The sequence below is a fragment of the Micromys minutus genome (assembly GCF_963924665.1).
Source record: "Micromys minutus genome assembly, chromosome: 7".
In the NCBI taxonomy this organism is placed as follows: domain Eukaryota; kingdom Metazoa; phylum Chordata; class Mammalia; order Rodentia; family Muridae; genus Micromys; species Micromys minutus.
This window is the reverse complement of record NC_137976.1, coordinates 60,850,534-60,873,548: the sequence shown is the minus strand read 5'-3', so window position 1 is coordinate 60,873,548 and position 23,015 is coordinate 60,850,534. Positions and strand designations below refer to the sequence as shown.

Here is a 23,015-nt window from a genome sequence, read left to right as displayed (position 1 = left end):
ATATCTGAGTGGTTTCTTGTTTGATTTGAGTCCAGGGATCTAACTCAAGTTGTCAGGGTTGTATAACTAGTCTTTTACCCATTTAGCCATCTCTCCAGCCCTCAATTTTTTAATTTTACATATACAGTGCTTTATTGTTTGTACAGAACTAGTATTGTTCGCAGGAAACCAAAAACCTTGTTGATTTTTTTCAAAAGCAATAAGACTTTTTATTCTGTCTCAAAACAAATGTTAATAAAGCCTTTATTACAACTCTGCTGAAATTGACAATGTGAAGCTCATTTGAATTGACTTTAACCTGGCACTTGACAGACCTCTGTCATTCCCCACTTTTCTCTCCAACTTGGTGTTTGTCTCCATGTTGCTGTTACTCGTTCTTGCTCCTTTTTTGTTACTCTCTCTAGCTCTGATCATGGAGGTGATTTGGAACTCGGTCTTGTGCGTCCTCTTATGTCAGTACCTGCTCCCACGTTCCTTGTTTAAACTGCAAAAGGAGACTCTGATAAATGTCAGATAACTTTTGCTCAAATCTAAAACTCTGAGTTCATCTTTCTTTGTATATCTAATAAATATAATTTTTCATCTCTTATGTCATAGATCTAATACTAAATAAGTAACATAAAATGACAGATAGTCATGGTATTTGCACCTCTTCCTACAAACAGGATAGTGCTTGACAGGGACAGCTTACTTTTGGTTTGTGTTTTAATGCTGTTCCTTCTTAAAAGAATTAAATCCTGCAATACTGCATCCCTAAATGTCTTAATTTAGTCTTAATTAGAGAGAGGGAAGCTGAAGCTAGGGAAAGAAGCCAGAATCAAATTTGTCTATTTCATGAACATATGTAAAAATAATTCCCATGTATCATAGACAGTAAAGATGTGTTAACTTACTTTCCACACATCTTGGTTTTTCAGGAATCACTCTCTCATATCCCATATCATTTGAGTAATTGTTTTCTTCTAAAAACCAGAAAGCACATAAAAGTATCTTCAAATATCATCTTTTGTTATTTCCTTGTAGGTGAACAGTGTCTGTTTAGAAGAAGTTACTCATGAAGAAGCAGTGACCGCCTTAAAGAATACATCTGACTTTGTTTATTTGAAAGTGGCAAAACCAACAAGTATGTATATAAATGATGGCTATGCACCACCCGACATCACTAATTGTAAGTGTGTTAGCTTAAGGTTCCTTACATGTGTCTTACTTTCACAAATATGTTCTTTATAATGTTAACAGTATACAGGATAATAATAAAAAGATTAAACATTGAAAAAATATTATACACATATAAACCCAGTGTTGGGGAGATGGAGACATGAGGATCAGCACTGCAAAAATAACTTAAGGCCAATCTGTGCTACAGTGTCTTAAAAGAAAAGAATTGGCTGAAAAGATGGCTCAGCAATTAGGAGAGCATACTGCTCTTACAGAGGCTCCAACTTTTGTACCCAGCACCCCTCAGGTGCTCACAGTCACTCGAGCTGCGGGGATCCGCTGCCCTCTCTGTGTTCCTCAGGCCCTTGCATCCATGTACACAAGCACACATAAACACATAATTAAAAATAAAATCTTTCTTAAAAATGTAAATATTTTAAGGGAACCACTAATTCTTTAATCTGATTTTTTTAAATCCATTAAGTCATAGTCATCATAATACAAGTAATATCCACCTCAATTTTCAGACTTTTCTATAAATAACAATTACTAATGGTATTTTTTAAATAATGCAGGTTCATTTTATATGCTTGAGCAAGAAAATAGTTTATTCTGTATATGAAGAAACTAAGTTTGATGCTTCTAATTGGTTCATTGACTAGGCATTGAAAAACACTGACTTTAATATAATTGAATTATTTTCTTGATGATGGTCAGCCTTTCTAACCAACAGAAATGGTATGCTTTTTAACAAAGAAAACATCGCTGCTTGAAATTCTTGCATGTCCTTAGTCTTGTACATAAACTCTACATAAGGACTTTGTATATGTTTATTTGAATGTAAAGAATCTGGTTCATCAGTCCAGTATCAGCCTCACTTTGAATACTGCCTCTTTAGGACAGCCATGTGCACATTTGAAGCAGCTTTTCTACAAATTGATAGTTGATGTCCTAATTTTTATCAAATACGTATTACAAATACCAAGGTTGTTACCTAGGAAAACATTAAACAAGAAATGTCTATGAAATTAATTCTTCTTTTGATAATGACCTGGCATTTTTTACATGGAAGAGCTAATTCTGAAGAGAAGCAATAACTGATGTCTGCTGTGTAGGTTTGATAGATACTGAGCTGTTTGTTCTTGGTTCCAGTCTGCTAATGAATTAATAGGATAGCTCAACTTTATATTTTATTACTATTCCCCATCTTATACAATTGTAATTTTACATTTTGAATATACTTATATTTATTCAGTAGTGAGACACATGAAGAATTCATTTTTGTGGTTTTTTTAAGCATTTGTGTTTATTTTTCATAGTTTTTGCCTTCCTTGCCTTCAACTTTCTGCATCTTCCTTGTATGAGAGTCATTGAAGTTTCAGTACACATGAACACTGTATTATCTTTCTTGCCATTTTTATTCGCATTGATGTTCTTAGAGGTGATGTAAAGCCACACTAGCTCATGTAAACCGTGGCTTTCTCTCCTGCCCTCTACTTCAGCTTGGGCACCTAAGTACTTCTAACACAAATCTTTTCAGTAACTGTCAATACCTTCAGCATCTACAACAGTTTTAAGTCATTCACAACCATTAGTTCAGTCACTTCTTTTCTATCCATTCAGCCTCGTTTACTTTCATTTCTTTGCCTTCTTATAGCTTGGTTTTCCTAATGGGTTTTTCAGCTTAGGTTCTGTAGTTGGTTGATGATACTTCTTTGTGCTTCTAGTTTTTTATCCTTCCTTCCCAGCTGTGCTCAGCCATTCTTGTTATTTCAGTGCAGAATGGGGCTGGAGATTTGAGATGAAGTTCTCTTCTGGGAGATTAAGAACTAGGTGTAAAGTAAACTGAAATGAGGAAAGACTCTCAGTGAGTGAGTAAACAGGAAAAAGTACCAGGCAAGCCTGAGGCTCCCTTGGTCAGGAGTGAAGGGATAGCATTAAATCTGCTTGTTCTCAGAAAGATCTGTGTCTGGAACAACCAAAAATGAAGAGAAGAGAAACGTATAGTACTGTTCTGCAACAATTGAAATTTGACTTTCACCCCGTCCATAAATGATAGCTTTGTCTTAATTACACAGATACTTTTAAAATTTATCTGAACAGTATTTTGTAGAGATAGTAGAGATTTTATCATTGTTTTTGTTACATTTAGTCCAAGATACTTGACAACTCTAATACTCAAGTCTGTTATGAATGATACTGCTTTGGAAATTTTTTTTCTATTATGAAATGTTGCTAGTTTTCACTGGCAAAAACATGATTGGCTTCTTTACTTTGATTATATAATCTGTATTGCTAAGCTCATTAAAAGTACCCTAGATTGTCTTGTAAAAGTCTGTCTATTCAGCCATGTGATTTGTATATAGAATTTAGAGGTGTTTTTGACCCTGTTCTTTAAACAGTCGTTTCCTGTGTCTGATGACTGATAGAACCTCCAGGTCACTATTAAAAAGAAATGTCAGGGACTAGACAGATGGCTCAGTAGTGACTACTTCTTCAGGGGACCCAAGTGCAGTTCCCAACACACACACATGAGCTTGCAGCCATCTGTGACTCCAGTTCCAGAGGATATGACACCTTCTGGCCTCTGCAGGAATCAGGCATATATATTATGCCCACACATATATGCAGGCAAAGCACCCAAACACATAATTAAATTTTAAAATGAAAAGATGATGCATATTACTGCCACAATGTCAACTCTAGGAAAACAGTATTTTGCCAGGACTTTTGTATATTCACATTGTCAGGTTAATAAAGCTAATTTTTATTTCTGATATACAGCTTATTTTTTTAAGTTTTTAAATTGCATAAATATTTTATTTACAGAGACTATTGTTTTTTATTCTGTTAACATGATAAACTATATTGATAATGTAATTTATCAATGAATTCATCTGTATATATTTGAAATTTTTATTGTTGTTGGAAAGATTTTAGTTCAGGATTCAGTCAAACTTTGTAAAGGTAAATATGAGACTGTCCATACTTTCAGTCATTTGTCACATTTGCAGAAAAATTAATTAGATCACAATAGATTTAAAGGTGATTGTCAAAGGTTAGGGGTGAGGGGTTTTCTGGGAGAGGGAGTGTATAAGTGAGCAGATGTCAACTGTTAGGAAACAGTTGATTACTAAATAGAAAAAATCTTTTGACAAGAATATGGAAGGAAACAAGAAGTGATAATTATGGAAGTCCATTAATTAGGGAGACACAATCAATATTTCCCACTTAGATAAGGCAGTCAAAATAGAGATAACTAAAATACAGTCTGCAGGAATAAAAGTCTGTTTGTGATGATGAGCAAGCTCTTCCTCATATCTGACCGTTGCTGACTTGAAATGGCTATACACTTCCATCTTCTCCCTTACAGGGTCCAGCCCCGGTGTCTTCTTACTCTCACTTCACCGTCTGTTTCTTTCTCTCCAAACCTTGCAGGTCTTAGACCGTTGGTTTTAATGTTTAATGTTTCATAATAAACTGGGGTTTTGTTCAGTCATTTCTCTGTGGGATCTTATTAAATAAGATCTTCAGGCATAAGAGGTAGTAGTGTTTTTATATAATCGAACTTTGGGTCAATAGATAGGAACATACATTTTTAGTCCTTGCTTTCAGAGAAACTGACATGTAAGTTAAGGGTTCAAAAAGGATCCACTGCACAACAGAGCAGTTTTAAATCTAGCAGGGAAAAGTTACATTTTATAATTTTGGCATCAGAATTTTATGTTTTCTTGTTCTGTTGTTATTCTTAGTTTAGATTTTTGCTCCATACAAACATGGGGGAGAAAAACCTTAAGGGTCAAAAATCAAATAAACATGTATCATCCAGGAACGACTTTGGACTTTAAAGCTGAGAATTATTAGTAGTTAATGCTTTGATACAAATGTCAAAGAATAACTTAGGAGCTAGTTATGAATTATTGCTGCTGGGGTCTGTACACCACTAGCCCTGGATTGTATTGCCAGGACTCATCATACACGCTCCCCTTTTGTATGCTAAAGAGACGCTGCCTTCTTTTTAGTAGAATATGCATTTTCTTCTTCTACCTTGCAGTTCATTTTCCCATTGTTCTTTATTCAGATCTTCCATGTCTTTATTTAAAGTTGGCTGCACATTTCGCCACTTTTATATAGATTTCCCACGGGCCTCCACCTAAAATGTTTCTTAACTGGGTATTTGTGAAGTGTGGTCAGGAGTGTTGCAGTATACCTCTGAAGAGAAGTGAGACAGATCACCTTTACTTTTTAAGTTCTTTTTTTTTTTAACCAAATTTCTACTCTTTTGGGAATATTAAAAATAGGCACAGATTAGGTTGACAGGTATGAACTGTCATAAGCTTTTCTTAACTATTTTTGGACTTCTGGTCTCTATTCACAATTGTGAATCTGTGTGCTCTTGTCTCCTTCCTTCCTTCCTCCCTCCCTCCATCCCTCCTGCCTTCCATTCTTTCTTCCTTCCTTCTTGTTTTAAGTCTACAAATGACTTCTTAGCAAAATTTACTGGACTAGAGAAATGGCTCCATGGTTAAGAGCACTGGAGCTTAAAACCTGTCCCTCCAGTCCTGGAGGACCTGACACCTTCTCCTGATCTCCATGGCGACAGGTCAACAGGCCTGCACACGGTGCACAAACACACATGCAGGCTAAACAGCCATACACAGAAAGTAATAATCACTAATATTTTTAATATTTTACATCGTATTTTAGTCCTTTCTATAACAATCTTTGACCTTTCCTGGATTTAATTTTGTAAACCAGCTTATATAAAATTCCTTTGTGGTTGTATTTTCTTGAAAGAGTACAAATGAAATAATAGCTTCTCTGTCTGAAAGTTAAACTAGTGCTTACCTGAAAACTGAGCTCAGGCATCCATCCTAGATGACAGAATTTAACAAGTTAAGTTCTGATATGCAGAGCAGCAGAGATAAATTTACTTTGGCTTTAAAGTTCATATTGTGGTACTAAGTGGTGGTGTTCACCTTTGATATATTTTCTCAATTTATTTTGAAGCTTCTTCTCAGTCTGTTGACAACCATGTTAGCCCGTCTTCATACTTGGGCCAGACACCAGCATCACCAGCCAGATACTCACCCATTTCTAAAGCAGCACTTGGAGATGATGAGATCACTAGGTAAGGAACTTCATCTTCACCTTCCTACAAAGAAAGCCAGGCCTTTTAGGGCTAATATTAAGTAATTTCTACTCTTTTCTAAAATACTGCTTTTTGCCCTCTTAAGGTGAGTGAGGTAAGATGTCGTGTCAAAATTAGTTTAAATAGTTTGGTATGCTCTTGTGCATCTATAGTTCCAACACTGACAAGGTTGAAGTGGGAAGATCGTGAGTTCAAATTCAAGGCTAGGGTACATTGGCAGTTTCTGGGTTACAGATAAAACCCTATCAGAAAAAAAAGGTGAGGAGAGATTAGCTTATATAAAGCTAAACTAAAAAATATACTGATCCATGGATACAGAAAATGTGGTACATTTATACAATGGAGTACTACTCAGCTATTAAAAACAATGACTTCATGAAATTCTTAGGCAAATGGGTGGAAATTATCACCCTGGGTGAGATAACCCAGACACAAAAGAACACACATGGTATGCATTCACTGACAAGTGGATATCAGTTTGGAACACCCAAGATATAATTCACAGACCACATGAAGCTCAAAAAGAAGGAAGACCAAAATGTGGATGCTTCATAGAAGGGGGAACAAAGTACTCAGAGGACAAAGAGTGAGTTAGAGAAAGGACTGAAGAAGCTGAAGGAGTTTGCAAACCCCATAGGAAGAACAATAATATCAACCAACCAGATGCCCCAAAGCTCCCAGGGACTAAACCACCAACCAAAAGGCACACATGGGGGACCCATGGCTCCAGCAGCATATGTAGCAGAGAATGGCATTGTCTGGCATGAATAGGAATAGAAGCCCTTGGTCCTGTGAAGGCTAGTTTCCCCAGTTTAGGGGAATGTCGGGGCGATGAGGTGGGAGGGGGAGGGGGAGCATCTTCATAGAAGCTGGGGAAGGGAGATGGGAAAAGGAAACACTGGGAAAGAGGATAGATAACATTTGACATGTAAATACATAAACTATCTAATAAAAGAAGCCATTTTAAAAAATATAATTTTTTTAATTATACAAAATGAGAGAAAAAGTATTAAGGTTAAGTTAAATAAGTATATGTCAATTGCTTTATGAAACCGAGTAATGAATCAAAAAAAAAAAAAAATACTGATCGATCCATTAAGCTTTGTATATTTTTTCAATACATGTTTGAGAATATTATAGCATTTAGTTTATGTTTAGAAATTCAGAAACCAGCAAGTGATTTTTTTTTGTTTGATATGTATTGTTGATACTCTGTCGCCAAAAATTTGGCTTTTATCTAACAATAGTAACTACATTAAAGTTTATGTGTAAGAAGTGTCATAGGATTCTGATGAGGTAGAAATATTTTAGCTGTATTTCACATTATTGACAGTAGTAATGAGACACGGTATATAGGTTCTTTGTAATTCTTACAAGTATTTTATATTAACTATACCATTTAGTGTTACATGTGTCCTCAGTGATGTCTATTATATTTTTATTGCTTTCATAATTGTTGGCTTTGAACCTTTGTATTTAATTGGGTCTTTTCTTATTAGAACTATAAACACCAGACTTAGTTCCTAAGCTTTTTCTCTTCACAGCCCCTTTCTCAGCAGAAATTTTACATGATTCCCAGATATATAGGTATAAAATAGATACATATTTCTTATATACATAGAATTTTTGCCATTTATTAAAGGTCAGGACAAGAAGACTCAGTGGCTAAGAGTGTTGTCTGCTCTTCTGGAAGAACTGGGTTCAATTCCCAGCACCACATTACAGCTAATAAGTTCATTTAACAACTCCAATTCAAGGGAATCCTCCTCCAGCACTCCACACACATGATACACAGACATACACATAGTCACCCATACACATAAAATGAAGATAAGTAACTCTTATAAGAATTAGAGATCAGAATTTCTACTAATCAGATAGGTGTATGTGCTTATTACAATATAAACAGTTTAAGTCTTGGTGCTAGTACAATGACTTAGCAGGTGATGGAAACTGCCACCAAGCCTGACAGCCTGAGTTTGAGTCCTAGAGCCACCATGGTGGAAGGAGAGAACCAGTTAGTTGTCCCTTGACTGTGTATTAAGACCCTCCACACAGACCATAATAAATGAGTAAAATGTAATTTTAACACTTAAAATTAAAAATAAGAAATTAAATCTTGTTTAAACTTTGATATTGTAGATTATAGAGTATTCTCAATATTGGTCAACATTTTGTTTGTTGAGAACACATTGTTCTATGAAAATGCAGCACATGAAGGGACATTTCAGGAATGTTGAACATTCTGTCCTGAGCTAAAGCCAGAATTCATTTAATGGCTTGTTGTTTTTCATGAAGCTCATGTTATTAGTTCAGATACCAGTTTTTTAAATCAAGTAGTCTAATACTATACAATCCAGTATGACTACTTTGATATTTAGATACTAAAGAAAAATGGTTGCAAAATACTGAAGTGTTTGTTTCTATCTGTAAAGCACTGTGACTCTATAAAGAATGGGTTTCACATGCACAGCAGTCTCACATCTGTTTTTCAAGCAGTTTTTGCTAGTAGTAGTCCAGCATCTGCAGTGCAGAATGCACATGGGATGCGTTCAGAAGCAAGACTGCAGCATTGTCCCATGATGCAACGGAGGTGACAGCTACACAGAGATTCATTACACGTTTAGTTTTGAATTACTTTTTAGTTGTTGTGCATTCAGAAGTCTTACTTTTGCCAGTTTTCCTCACTCCCAAGTCATTGTGGCCTCAGTGTAGGATTAGGACCTGTAGATTAAGAAACTGGACTCAGAGATGAAGAGATGGCCTGATGCTTAAAAGGATTTGCTGCTTTTGCAGAAGATCTAGGCTCAGATCTCACAATCTACTTTAACTCTAGTTCTAGAGGATCTGATGCCCTCTTCTGACCTCTGTAAGCTCCAAACACACATGTTGTATACTTAATTAGGGCAAGCACTCATACTGCAAAATGAAAATAAGTCTTTAAAGAGAAAAGAAGCAATGATGTCTCTAAGTACAGAAGTGTTTATCTTGTCACTGAGTTAGCAGTATAGGAAATAAAGCAAATGCTCATTAGTTGGGCTAGTAATGAAATAATGAATAGTGCTCACTGTTTGTAATTATTCTTCCTCAAATGATCTCTATTTTTGTTATTTGCTAATGGTGTTTATTTCTAGAAGAGGAAAAATGATTTATGTAGCTTTAATATTATTACATATTTTGCAAATTAAAGAGTAGGTTGTAATTGCACTTCATCCTTGTACCCATCCAGGCTTTCTGCACATCTCATATCTACAGTATTTGTTGGACCTTTAATACAATAGACCTGCTTATTTCCATACTAATGTGAAAACCAGATGGTTGGTTACTAAAAAAATCTTAAAGTGATGTGCATTATATAATCCCATTTGATAAGTATGGTCCTGTTCTCAAATTATAAACTACAAAAATCTTTGCCCAAACATTGTAAATCCTCCATAGTTTGAGCCAAAGTCTATTGAGAGGTTGTCACACAGTCTCAGCCCCACTTCAGAAATACCACAGCATACGTTTAGTGGTTCTAAAGTTCAGAGCTGGGCATAAATGGCACATGCCTTCAATCCCAGCACTTGGGAGGCAGAGGCAGGTGGATATTTGTGCATTTGGGGCCAAACTGGTCTACAGAGTGAGAACTTGTCTCAAATACAAATAACCAAAAAAAAAAAAAAAAAAACACCCCCACAACAATAAATACAATTTTTTAAAAGATTAGTTTTATTCAAATACTTACCATGAATTTTATACATATTAAGTTTACAGATGGATTTGGCAAATGGCTCAGTTGAAAGACTTAAGTTTGACAAGCTCACATTTTAAAAATACATGTTGGTAGCACACTTGCAGCCCCAGCACTGGGAGATCAGAGACAGGTGAATTCAGACAACACCTGAGGAATGACCTGAGACTTTCCTTAGACCTACACACATGACTAACCCCTTACACACACAGTAATAAAGTCAGATGTGCAGCTTAGTTTTTGTGTAATAAAATATGTATATATCATAAAAGTAATACTTTAGGCTTGTCCACAGTGTATATTTCAGGTACATTATATTCAGTATGTGCTGCTATTACTACTAGCTATTTTCAAAACCTTTTTCATCATAGAATCCTGGTGCCTGATAAGCCTACGTTCAGTCCCATGAATTTGCTTCATCTAGATAAGTCATGTAAGCAGAACCAAGGGATAAGTTTCTTGTGACTGACACTTTACAGCAATGTTCAAGATTCACTCATGGGTTAGCCTACATAAAATCTTCATTCATCTTTCTGACTGAGTAGTAATCCTGTGTGTATATCTGAGTGTTTGTGTGTGTGTACATGCACGCCCATTCACATCCTTTCAAACCACAGTTTGTTGTTTATCACTATAAATAATTCTGAGAAATACTGACAATCACGTCATTTAAATCATACCATAAATGAGTTTCTTAGGAAATAACCTGGGTGCAATTCCAAGACTGTAGGTAACTTGTCTTTGAGTTAGCTCTGCAGAACCATCAAACACACTCTACAGTCAGAGCCCGACAGTGGTGGCACACGCCTTTAATCCCAGTACTCAGGAGGTAGAGGCAGGAGGCTCTTTGTTAATTCAGGGCCAACCTGGTCTACAGAGAGAGAGTTCTAGGACAACTAATGCTACACAGAGAAATACTGTCTCGGGAAAAAAAATACAATCACTGCATATCACCTACAAGAGTTCTAGAAGTATCTCTTGGTTTAATTTACATTGTTCTTATCAAACTTAAAAACAATTATTCAATGAATTTATAATTCATACATGTGTTTTAAAGCAAGATAGGAGCCTCTCGCGCTGAATCCTCTACCTCACATGTCCACTTGTATGGGCACCTCGTCCTACCCTCCAAAGTTTATTATGTTTTCATTCATAGAGATGTCTGTATACACATGTACTTTCATAAACATTTTGTTTAATTTCCCATTTTTGATAAGAAAAATAATTTCATAAACACCATAAATGAGTTAGCAAAATTGATTTAACATGTCACAATTATTAAAATTCATCATACGTAACTCTCAAGATTATTATAACCAGTTGTTTCCTTTTACGTTTTAGAAAAAATTTATATTAAAACTTTTAAATGCTTGCCAAATCTATTCTATTTAAGAGTAATGTCTGGTCAAGTGATAATCTCCATTTCATCAAATGTAAAAGGGTCTGCTTCTGGCGCTCCATCATCTTACCAGAAGACAGATATGAGTGATTCTCACATAGCACATGCCTCAAGCTGTGAAACATCAACAGAGAGATACAAGGCAGGGAGTTGTAATGTGTGGGGAAAAGTAAATGTGAAATAATAAACCGGGGGTAATAGTGCAGGCCATAACAACAAGCACCTGGGAGGTAAAGGCAAGCGGATCTCTGTGAATTTGAGGCCAGGCAAGAACTCCACTGTGGCACCTTGTCTCAAAACACTTAAAAAACAAAAAATTGTTTGTTTTGGGGTGGAGAAGGGATGGCTTAGTAGTCAAGAGGACTGGCTGCTCTTCCAGAAGACGTGCATTCAGTTTCCAACACCCAACTCTATCTCACAACTGTCTGTATCCAACATCCTAATACATGTATACATGGAGGCCAACGCACGTAAAAATAAAATGGAAAAAAAAAAACATTTCTTTGTTGTTGCTGCTCTTGTTTGGAAATGCACTTTGTCTGTGATGCCTGGGTGGTATCAGATCATGATCCTAAGTAATTCTCATGCTTTGGCCTTTCAGAGAGCTAGGGATACAGGTGCGTGCAGTCACACCCACTTGTTAAAGGACAATTCTTTTATCTAGAAAATTTGGAGATGGGCATTTTTCAAGGTAGCATGGCAACCCATAATGGCTAGGAGCTCTCTAATTTTACCTTCATAATTAAAATATTTCTAAACCAGTAAGGAGATTTTATTAAGGGTTTGTTTATTTGATGAAGATGGGTGGTGATATGAGAAAAGAGGGTAGGAATGTGTTCTTTTTCTTTGGGAAATGACAAAGCAGTTTCACTTGTCAGAGGCCATAAAGGGGTCAAGCCCTCTCCTTAGCAAAAGGCAATGGTTTGTGCTGGCTAGTTGAATGGTGTCTTTGTAACTAAAGGAGTGGCCCTACTTTCTGCAAGCAAGCATGTCTAAGAAACAGTGGCTGTGCTGAGTTCTCGGGCAGTAGTGCACACATGTCAAATTTTCTTGACAGAACCTTTAAATAAATGTTACTTTTGTATTACCTTTAATACTGTTTTTGTTCTCTGAATATACATAGATTGTGTTTTGATCAAATTTACTTCCTCCCTACTCTCCCCAGATTCATATATTATTTCTTTCATATTGGTTGTGGTGGTTGTGGTAGTTTTGCTTGCTTGATTTTTCTTTTACCATTAATTTTTTGCTTTTATATAAAGTTAGGTTTTTTTCCTTTTATTTATATTTTCCTTTTCATTTTGATAAGACTTTTATATAACATTTAGGTCTTGGTTATTTTTTTTCATTTAGCTTATGTGTATTGTTTGGTAATATAAGATATCAGCGTGGCATAGTTGATAGTATTGCTGTGAATTTGAGGCTAACATTGAATTGAAGGTCAGCCAGGGATCCATAGAAGGACTTCCTCCCCTCCTCGGAGTAACCACCAGATGCTCTCCTACTGAAATTCAGGTTCTACATAAAATCTCTAAGACATTTAATTTTTTTCTTAATTTTTAGGGAACCTAGAAAAGTTGTTCTTCATCGTGGCTCAACGGGACTTGGTTTCAACATTGTGGGAGGTGAAGATGGAGAAGGGATTTTTATCTCCTTCATCCTTGCTGGAGGACCTGCTGATCTGAGTGGAGAGCTCAGAAAAGGAGATCGCATTATATCGGTAGGTCTGATACTTGGGTGTTTTTATTATCTTTATTATGACCTGTTAATGATTAAAAGTGAATTTTTAAAATAACTTGAAAGTGTTTCTTTTTTTTTTTTAAGATTTATTTATTTATTTTATGCATATGAGTACACTGTAGCTGCCTTCAGACACCAGAAGAGGGCATCAGCTCTCATTACAGATGGTTGTGAGCCACCATGTGGTTGCTGGGAATTGAACTCAGGACCCTTGGAAGAGCAGTCAGTGCTCTTTACCACTAGCCATCTCTCCAGCCCGAACGTATATTTCTGATAAGCATTGTAGAGCTCAATCTTGTCATTTTTGGGGTGTTTTTTGTTTTTGAACCTTGGTGTTAATTGTTATACAGTGGTTCCTATTATTTGTGGTGCTCAGGCTGAAGCTAGGGCCTAATATCCATAAGGTAAGTGCTCACTACTAGCCGTATCTCCAGCTGGAGTACATTGGTATTTCTTGGAAATTTCATTGCTTTTTATTTACCCCACAGTGTTACTCAATTGCTTTTTTACTTCAGTACTGATTTCTTAAACTGCTTTTACATTTACCTCCATCTATCATAATTTCATTGAATATAAAATTTGTCGACACTTTTTCCCACGTTCTGCTTTTTAAAAAATTATTGGGTGTGACTGGTGTGAGCATGCATGCTGTGGATGGTGGCCAAAAGACAGTCTTCAGAAGGCAGTTCTTTTCCACCGTGTGTTCAAGAGATCAAAGTTAGATTAACAGGCTTGCTTGGCAAGTGCCCCTACCTGCTTTGCCATACTGCATCTCCTTTATCTGTTTTGGAAGTTTTTTGTCAGTATCTCTGTAGAAGACTTTGTATCTTTATCAGACTCCATGAGTCTTAGCTGTCCCACAGATGATGCTATGGTTTTTCTTTTCTTCACATTCAATTTTCCCTATTTGTACATTTCAGCTTGGAAACTTGTTTTAACTTAGGTTCAAATTTTCTATTTCTTTCTTCAGCTAATTTTACAAAGTCTTCACATAAAATCTCTCATTTTTTTCCATAGCAATTCCATGTGGGTTTTATTTGATTTTTTTGGGGGGGTGGTTTTTATGCCATACTCGTCCACATAGTCTCTACATCTGTTAGCATCATGGTTCTCTCATAATAATTGTTACTATTTTTAGTAACAAGATCTCTCAGCTGTGGTCCAGCATGGCCAGCCACTCATGGTTAGGTATCCTTTGGTTTCCTAAGTATTGAAATTACTTCTTTTTGTCTTAACAAGTTAGATTTTCTTCTATCTTTGCATGTCGTATAATCTTAATCTTCATGAGATATTTTGGGTAAAATAGTAAATGAAGTGGGACACGTAAGATGATTCACAGGTAAAGGCACTGCTACTAAACCTGAGATCCTGTATGTTATTACCCAGAACAGAAGTGTGTGTCAGGGATTGGTCCTAGGTATAGGGAATGATTGATGGTTTAGGCTACAGGAGTCAAGCTGTATAAACATGGTCCATAGCTGAGCTGTACTCCGCTGTAGCTTCAGTTTGCTGGTTTGTTTGCTTGTGGTTTTTGTTCCATGAACACAAGAGTGACAGATTGGAGGTCCACTTAACTTATGGCTTCTTGGAAGTTTTATATGTTTCCCAGTCTACAACAAATCATAAACTATTGAGTAAAGCAGTAGCTGGTTTCTTCCTCCTGCCATCTGGTCCTCCTTCCTTCACCATTCTGCCAAGCACAGGCGTGCCCATGGGTGTCTTCCTGTGACGTTCTAGATATTAGTTCACTTAAGTCTCTTAAAATTCCAATGCCCTGGTGGATTTAGTTTTTATAAACTTACTCTGATGGTTCTGAGTATTAAGGTAGACGTGGTAATTCCTGTGACTTTATGATTTAGTCGTATTGAGTAGGCTATATTTTATCTTTAAGAATATATAGTGGTATTTAAACGTAGGAAGGTAATTTCCATTTAACAGTGCTGCATATGTTGATTTTTTTAATATATGAGGTTACATATAATCCTTAATAAACTACATATCAAATACCTAAATTTTCATTCAGCTGATTACTCCAGTGCTCTAGACCAACTAGAACAAAGTTTAATTGCTATTTCTTTTGTGAATGATCATCCATTCTATACTAGACTCTGTCCTTGAACTCTATGAGACCTTCAAAAGGATTATATGTAGGAATATATTGATAAATCTTCAGTATGTCAGATGTTCAGTCAGATAGTAAGAAAGATAATTCTGAAAACTGCGTTTCTTCTATCATGTGCTGGCTGCATTCATTTTTCACTTGGAGTATTTTCTGACTTTATACTTGAAAAGGTATCTATATTGATTCATATATTTTTAAATGACATAAAATCTCAATACTGTATAGCACTAGTGACCAGGATAGATGATTTCTCATCCATCTTAAATCATAAATTTATCTCAAACTCAGAATATGTCCAATAAGAGACTATTATACAATGGCAAACATGTGAGGAAAGAGTGGGAATTCTAATTGAAATACAACCAAGACAAGATAGGCTGCTAATCCACCATCATACAGTCACCCTTGAAAGACTTAATAGCAAGCAAACAACAGGTTCAAATAGTATATAAATAGTCTATAAATAAAGACAAAAGTAGTAAACTTGTGACAGAGATCAGAGACTACATTTGCATCTTAGGCACATCTCCAAAGAAACTGGACCTTTGTAAGAAAGCAAAAGTAAATTTTATAACAGCATGTTCTCTGACAACACCATAATTCTGCAGCTAAGATGTGAAACAGAAAGGAAGTCACAAAGATAACCCCATAAGGAGATAATATTTAACACAACAATGAATCAACTGGACAGGCAGTAGAAGCATGAACCACAATCAGTCTTACTCTGAAAGTCAAAAATTTAATCCTAGGTAGATTTAGATTCAAATGTTAAAACCTAAATCCAAATCTTTCTAGGGGAAAAAAAATAATGTTGAAAAAATATCTGGGCAAGAAAGCAGTTTCTCTGGCAAAGTATCCATTTGGAAACAAGTAGGCAAACTATGTAGAGATCTTCACTAATACCTCACAAAAGACTTGTACCCAAAATATATAAAAGTCTACACATCCACAGTAAAGAGCTTGAGTAACTGTGCTGGCTAATTTTATGTCAACTTGTCACAAGCTAGAGTCATCTGAAAGGAGAGAACCTCTACTGAGAAAATGTCTCCATAAGATCCAGCTGACTTAGAAGACATTTTCTTGATTAATGATTAATGGGGCACTCCCATCCCATTCTGAGGGAGCCATCCCTGGGATGTGGTCCTGCATTCTATAATAAAGCAGGCTGAGCAAACCATGTGAAGCAGCAACCTTCTGTGGCCTCTTTATCAGTTCCTGTCTCCAGGTTCCTGCTCTGTGTGATTTTTCTCTTAACTTTTTTCAATGATGGACTATGATGTGGAGCCAAATAAACTCTTCCCTTCCCATCTTGCTATTGGTCAAGATGTTTCATAACATCAACAGTAACTGTAACTAGGACACTAATCCTTTTTTTTAACTCACAAAATACTTAGACATTTTACTAAAAGGGATACTCATGAAAAGATATTTAAGAGTTGACAGCACAAAACTACAGAACTAGTAAACAAAGCAATCTGTGGATATCTCAGATGCATACATATCCCACTGAGTTGGATGGCTAGATGATATTAATGTATATTATTAGAAGCAATACTTATGGGGAAGAGCAGTGGGAAAAGTGTAACTCATAAAGCGATGTTGTAAGAACTTTGGTGAAGCCATTAATTTAAACATGCAGGTAACTTAATCACATAAATTGCCCAAGAGACATGAAGACACATCCACAGAAATGTTTGTCCCAGCTTATTCATAATAATCCAAATCTGGACATGATTTTTTTTCTATTAATAGGAAAATAACTGAATAATAAGATATTTATATCATTTAATACTACACTGCATGAAATGTAACAAAATAACTGAAATACAAAATAACACGTGACTCTAAAAGCATCATGTTGAGCAAAACACAGCAGATGTCACAGAGATGCGCACTATCCTTGTATGATAATCATGAGTATTAATTTCTGGTAATAGGATTTGTAAAATAATTATTGATGTGTACTGACTATAAAATACCCAGTAGAACTCTCAGGGATGAATAATGGAGACAGTATATATGTTCCTTAACTGTTATTCATGGGTTATATGTTTGGTAGATCCTTCCATTTTAATTAGTCATAGGGCTTTTCTTCACATTTTGAAAATATACTGTAGTTTAGTAAGTGTTGTCAGGCACATTAGTTGGGAGAATAAAATTAGCTTAGGACTTTCTTCTTACCTTCTGTCAAAGTATATTTTTAATTTGCTTAGATTTTGGTGTGAAAACCTCAGAGCAAAAATAGGTGATTTTAAGTTGCCCATCTGAGACCAGCAGGTCAGTGACACGAAACAGTGCCAAAATGTGTAAGACCAGCAGCACAGCCACACTCACTCAAGACTGAAAGTTTCCGAGAGTACACGAACGTGTTGCTCACCCTGAGGTGTGCTTGAGGACAGCACTGCTTGGCAGTGTACATCAGTAAATGTAAGTGCTTAGTAGTCTTCTGTGGGAAATACCAGTAAAGCAAAAACGATAAATCTTTAGGTGCAAGAGAAAAAAACATGAAAAAAAGAAAAACTTCAAAAATCAACAAATTCTAAAAACTCCAGGATAAATATTTAAGTACCTAATTAAATAAAATTCAAAAGCACAAATAAGAAAATATACTTTAAAACAAAAATTGAGTTTTCTGCCTATAGTCATTACTGCGTGTGTGTGTGTGTGTGTGTGTGTGTGTGTGTGTGTGTGTGTGTGTGTGTTTGTGGAGGTAGCATGGCATGTGGTCATTGCACAAGTCCTCAGGTCGGTCCTCACCTTCCATGTTGTTGGTGGCAGGGTCTCTGCTGTTCTTTAATCCCACTGACGTATGAGCTAGAGATTCTCCTTTCCCCATTTCTCATTTCTGTTTGGCTCATAAGGACCACAAACATGAGTACCACTGTACCTAGCTTTTATGTGAGCTCTGAGAATCCAAACTGCGGTTACCAAGTGAGCTAGCAAGCCCTTTTACCCACTGAGCCACCTCCTTTACCCATGAAAACTTCTCATCTAAAGCCAGGCTGTATGGTGGCTCATACCTATAATCTCAGCACTAAGGAAACTGAGACTGAGGAATGGTCATGAGTTTTGACTCCAGTCTGAGCTCTACATTGTGAGTTCCGGAGTAGCCTGTACTACAGAGTGAGACCTGTTCCCCTCCAAAAAAAGTTTTAATTTTTCTCCTACAATATATATAAGTTCATCTTTCTCTAGACTTTTACCTAGTTTATTCTGGCAGTTGGAATTTGAAGTGTACGCTGTGTTGTTGTGTTTGGTAAGTGGCGCCCCCTGCAGCTGGAGTTACTCTGTAACAGCCATACTCAGTTGCATTTAGCTTTACATGGCTAAAATGTAATTTTTAAAGTTTGTTTTTTTTTTTTTTTTTTAACTGTGGTTAGGCATGCACGCGTCTGCGTGTGGGTATGTGCAGAGTACAAGTGTCTGTGGCGGTGTAAGTATCAGACCCTCCCTAGAACCACAATTGTGAGCCTACTGACGTGGCTTCTGAGAATCAAACTTGGGTCTTTTAGAAGAGCCGCAGGTGTTCTTAACTGCTGAGCCATCTCCCCAGCCCCCTTATCAATAACATTTAGTGGAATTCCTGGACACAGTTGTGATCTCTTGATTGTTGTTGGTTCTTAGTTTTTAGTATTAAGGCTTTATTGCATTCAATAATAATACACCTGTGAACAATGTCTTTTATTTGTCTTAGAGGAAAGGGAGTAATCTCAGAAGGTATAATGCCTTGCTACATGAATTAAATGTATTAGTGCATTTCAGAGGTAAAAATAAAATGGGGTGTTTTTCAGGAGTCAAATTGCACCCAATGCAGGTTCCTTTATTTAAAATTATTTCTGAGAGTATTTACATTTATTGTTGTTTAAATTGATCCTTGAAATCTGAACTATGCTTAAGCAATTGCTTTCCTGTTACAGCCAAAAGAATGGAAGTCTTACTCTGAAAGGAAGAAAGAAATGAAACTGAGTTGAACTGGAGGGTTAAAACTGCTACAAAAATAGAAATCCGTTTCCTTCCCATTGCTTGAGTTACTAACAAAATGAATTATGCAAAATAATGACTTGTTATTACGTGGGTAGCCCGCCCGCCTTCTGACATTCATCTGAGGAAATGCTTGACTTTCTTCTCTTACCACTAAACAAAGTGCTTTTAGTGAATCAGATTATTTGAAATAATCATGTATTATTTTACTGAATGATACATTAATCAGCCGTGCTGATGTCTAGTCAAAGGTTATATATTCTTAAATTAGAATTTGAATTTTATTTACAGGTAAACAGTGTTGACCTCAGAGCTGCAAGTCATGAACAAGCAGCTGCTGCATTAAAAAATGCAGGCCAAGCTGTCACTATCGTTGCGCAGTATCGACCTGAAGGTAATACATTTTTGTTGCCTGTTACTATTGCACATTTTAGTTATTTTTTTAAATGTTCTTAAATTCTTCCTTTTTGATAGTGACTTTTTTTTTTTTTTTTTTTTTTTTTTTTTTTTTTTTACTTTTTTTATTTTTCCTCTACAACAAGCTTTCATGTAGTCTTGGTTGTCTTTGAACTCAGTGTGCTCCAAGGATAATTTTGAACTGATTCCCCTGCCTCTACCACCCAGATGCTGGAATTACAGTTGAATGCCACCATGCCTGTTTTCATGCTGTGCTGGGGCTCAAGTCACAATTTCTTATTCACACTAGGAAGTGCTCTGCCATCTGAGCTACATTTCCAGCTCCTAGTAATGTCTCCTTGCTCATTTTAGCTTGTTTTATGTATTCCTTTCATTTGTCAATCTAGTGTTTGTCCAGTCTGAAAGAGTTTTATTTTCCAGGTCAGAAGCGTTTTTCATTAGGATGAACACACTTCCTCTGCCAATTGTTGAGATTGTGCCATTATTTGAATTATTTTTAAAGTTTCTTTTTATCTGACTTCCAATTTACCACAGTCCCTTTTACCAACAACTTACTGATTTAAAAGAGTAATAAAACCGTAAGTAAAAATAGTTATGCTTCCAAAGAAAATGAAGTTACTCAGAATCCTTTCTTTTAAATTATACTTATTAATACCAAATTTATACTTTTTAGTAGTCTTTGCTGTTATTTAGAAATAGAAGAATAAAGTTTGTGGTTTATTGTCTCTCGACAGTAAAGCATCATGACATAGTTTGACTAGATTCCTAGGGGACGAATGTGATCATGGAAATTGGAGGTAATTCCATAGTGAGTATGTGTGGGCATTACCAGTCAGCAGTAAGGCCTCAGTGGGGTTGGTGTATTTGAAAACCCAGAAGAATACATAGAAATGTGCTCACTGGTGTTCATAAACAACATGAGGAAGGAAAAACTGAGGAGCCAAGGAGAGGAATGAAGTGCTTTATGATTTAGACATTAAGTGAAATAGTCCGTAAGTTAGCATTGAAAAGAAACAATTACCAGCTATTTTATTTACTTTAATTTTCTTGGTCCAGCAAAATTCAACTCAGTACTAAGTAATTTAAAAGGATCTAGCCTGGGTATTCATATTATCCATATGAAGACAATTAAAGAGCAAAGAGTAGCAGCAAAGTTTGGCAACAGATGGCATATGACATGAAGTTCAACCTCAGCTTCCTTAACAGTTGGCTTTGACAGAAAACCACAAAGTAAAAATGTAAGAGTAGAGTTGGAGATTAAGGTAAGCTAGCAAACCCAGATAGTACAGTTCAGTGGATACAGTAGGAGAGTAAAACACAGAGAAAAGCTAAAATATTAGAGTGGCAATGCTTTGGGGGTTGTTTGTGTTTGTTTGTGTTTGTTTTGGTTTTTTTGTTTTGGCTTTTCAAGACAGGGTCTCTGTGTAACAGATCCCTCCCTGGCTGTCCTGGACTTGCTTTGTAGACCAGGCTACCATCGAACTCTCTGAGAACCACCAAGAATGGCAGTGTTTTCAAAGGAAAACAAATTTGTCTGTGCAACACATACATAAGTAGCAGGTTGTATCACTGTATTTATGTACTGTGTGTGCGACAGTAATAACGAAAGGAAGCCATCAATTATGGATAGTAAGAGGAGCACATGGGAGGGCTGGAGGGAGGGAAAAGAGGAGGAAATCAGACCTTAATTCTTTTATTTAAGATTCTTTAGAAAATAAATACATGTTTGGGATTTCAATTTGATATATTCATAAGAACTCTGTGCTAACTCAAAGGATTGCTGTGATGGAACTTAGCACATGCAGTTTGAGTTTTTATGGCCATTGACTTACCTAAGCCTGGCGCACACCCTGGTGCACTGGCCACTCAGCCTTTCTCTGTCATCACTGAGTCTCCCCAGGAATCCCCTCTTTCCTCATTCTTTGGTGCTTATGCTTAATCTTATTTTGGGTTTTATCCCTTTTTTTGTGATTTATAAGTATCTGTTAATATCATCTTTCAGATTGATCCTTTTATTTAAGAGGGGCAGCCTGGTGAAATACTATTCTCAAGAATACTGAGAGATAGTACTAATCTAGACTCAATTTTAAAAACTTTTTAATAAAAGAGAATTCTTTTTTGATTGATTATTCAAGTAGTATTTAGTTTATGTTTCCCATTCCAGAGTGGTTTTATCTTATATATGTTTAGTCTTTTCCAAAATTTCCTGAATATTAAACTTGTGGGTCCTAAAGTGTGAGTGGAGGGTGGGGTCGTATTAAACATTATTCTTCTCAAAAGCATGTACATTCTATTCTAGTTATTTAAAATAAATTATGTTATATGAAATAAAGTGATTTAGTCCAACAGTTTCAGATAGCCTATTCTTTCCCAGTAGCAGCTCTGCTAAGAGTGTGAAGGATTTCTAGGAGAAGGGAGCACACACCAAAAAGGGAGTCACAGTCTCCCCAGAGAAAATCAGAAAATATGTGCAGAATGGTTAAAAGGTGGAAAGAGGATGACAGGTGTGAACTGACTGAAACTAAAGGAAAGAGAACTTTAAGAACTTATCAGTAATCACCATAAGTGCCCTAATTGTACATGTTTAGTAATATCTGAGACTGTTGGCTACTTATCAAGAAAGTGCTCTACCTCACTGTAAAATGGGATGTGCTTTTTTTTACATAAAATTTTAAATTTTCTAAAATGTTTAAAATTGCCCAAGGCTTCTCATAATCAGCCCCGCAAAGTGAAAACAAACAGTATACCTACATGAAATGCAATAAACATATTGTTAAATGTTATGGAGCTGTTAGAGCCGAAGAGTTATCAAACCATCATGAAAAGATAGTAACTTAAGAGCTAGTGAGCCACTTTCTTTCAAGAGCAATGTCTGTTTTAGGGGATTTTGCCAACTAATTGTTAAAGATAGGCTTTTGCTAAAAGTAAAAATAGGCCGGGTTTAGTTGTATATCCCTGTAGTCCCAGAACTGTGAGGATAGAGGCATGAATCAGGAGCTTAAAGCTGTCCTCCACATAGAGAGTAAAATATATATATATATATATATATATATATATATATATATATATATATATATATATATATATATATATATATAAAATATGCAATGCTAAAATATTTTTAAAACAGAAGTAATCCACATTGCTAAAAATCATAAAAGCATAGGACAGTTGGAGCTGGGGTGATAGTGCCTACCTGGAGCATTGGAACAAGAAGCAAGTTTGAGGTCAGCCTAAGCTACATAGTGAGTCTGTATTTCAAAACCAAATAAGTAACACAGGGAAAAACGAAGCCCAGGTGAGGTGGCTCAGT

At 36.0% G+C, this 23,015-nt stretch overlaps 1 protein-coding gene across 7 annotated transcripts in view; it reads left to right on the top strand.

Annotated features, from left to right (window-relative positions):
* Positions 1-23,015, top strand: part of DLG1 (discs large MAGUK scaffold protein 1) — a 194,378-nt gene that overhangs the window by 130,939 nt on the left and 40,424 nt on the right. For 6 of the 7 annotated variants that reach the window (XM_080919614.1, XM_080919611.1, XM_080919613.1 and 3 more), the window contains 4 exons: positions 1,024-1,168; positions 6,169-6,289; positions 13,006-13,162; positions 19,577-19,679. In XM_080919614.1, coding sequence (XP_080775740.1) covers positions 1,024-1,168; positions 6,169-6,289; positions 13,006-13,162; positions 19,577-19,679 — 526 coding nt within the window. The remainder of the gene's footprint in view (positions 1-1,023; positions 1,169-6,168; positions 6,290-13,005; positions 13,163-19,576; positions 19,680-23,015) is intronic. The other variant, XM_080919610.1, reaches the window with a different exon arrangement.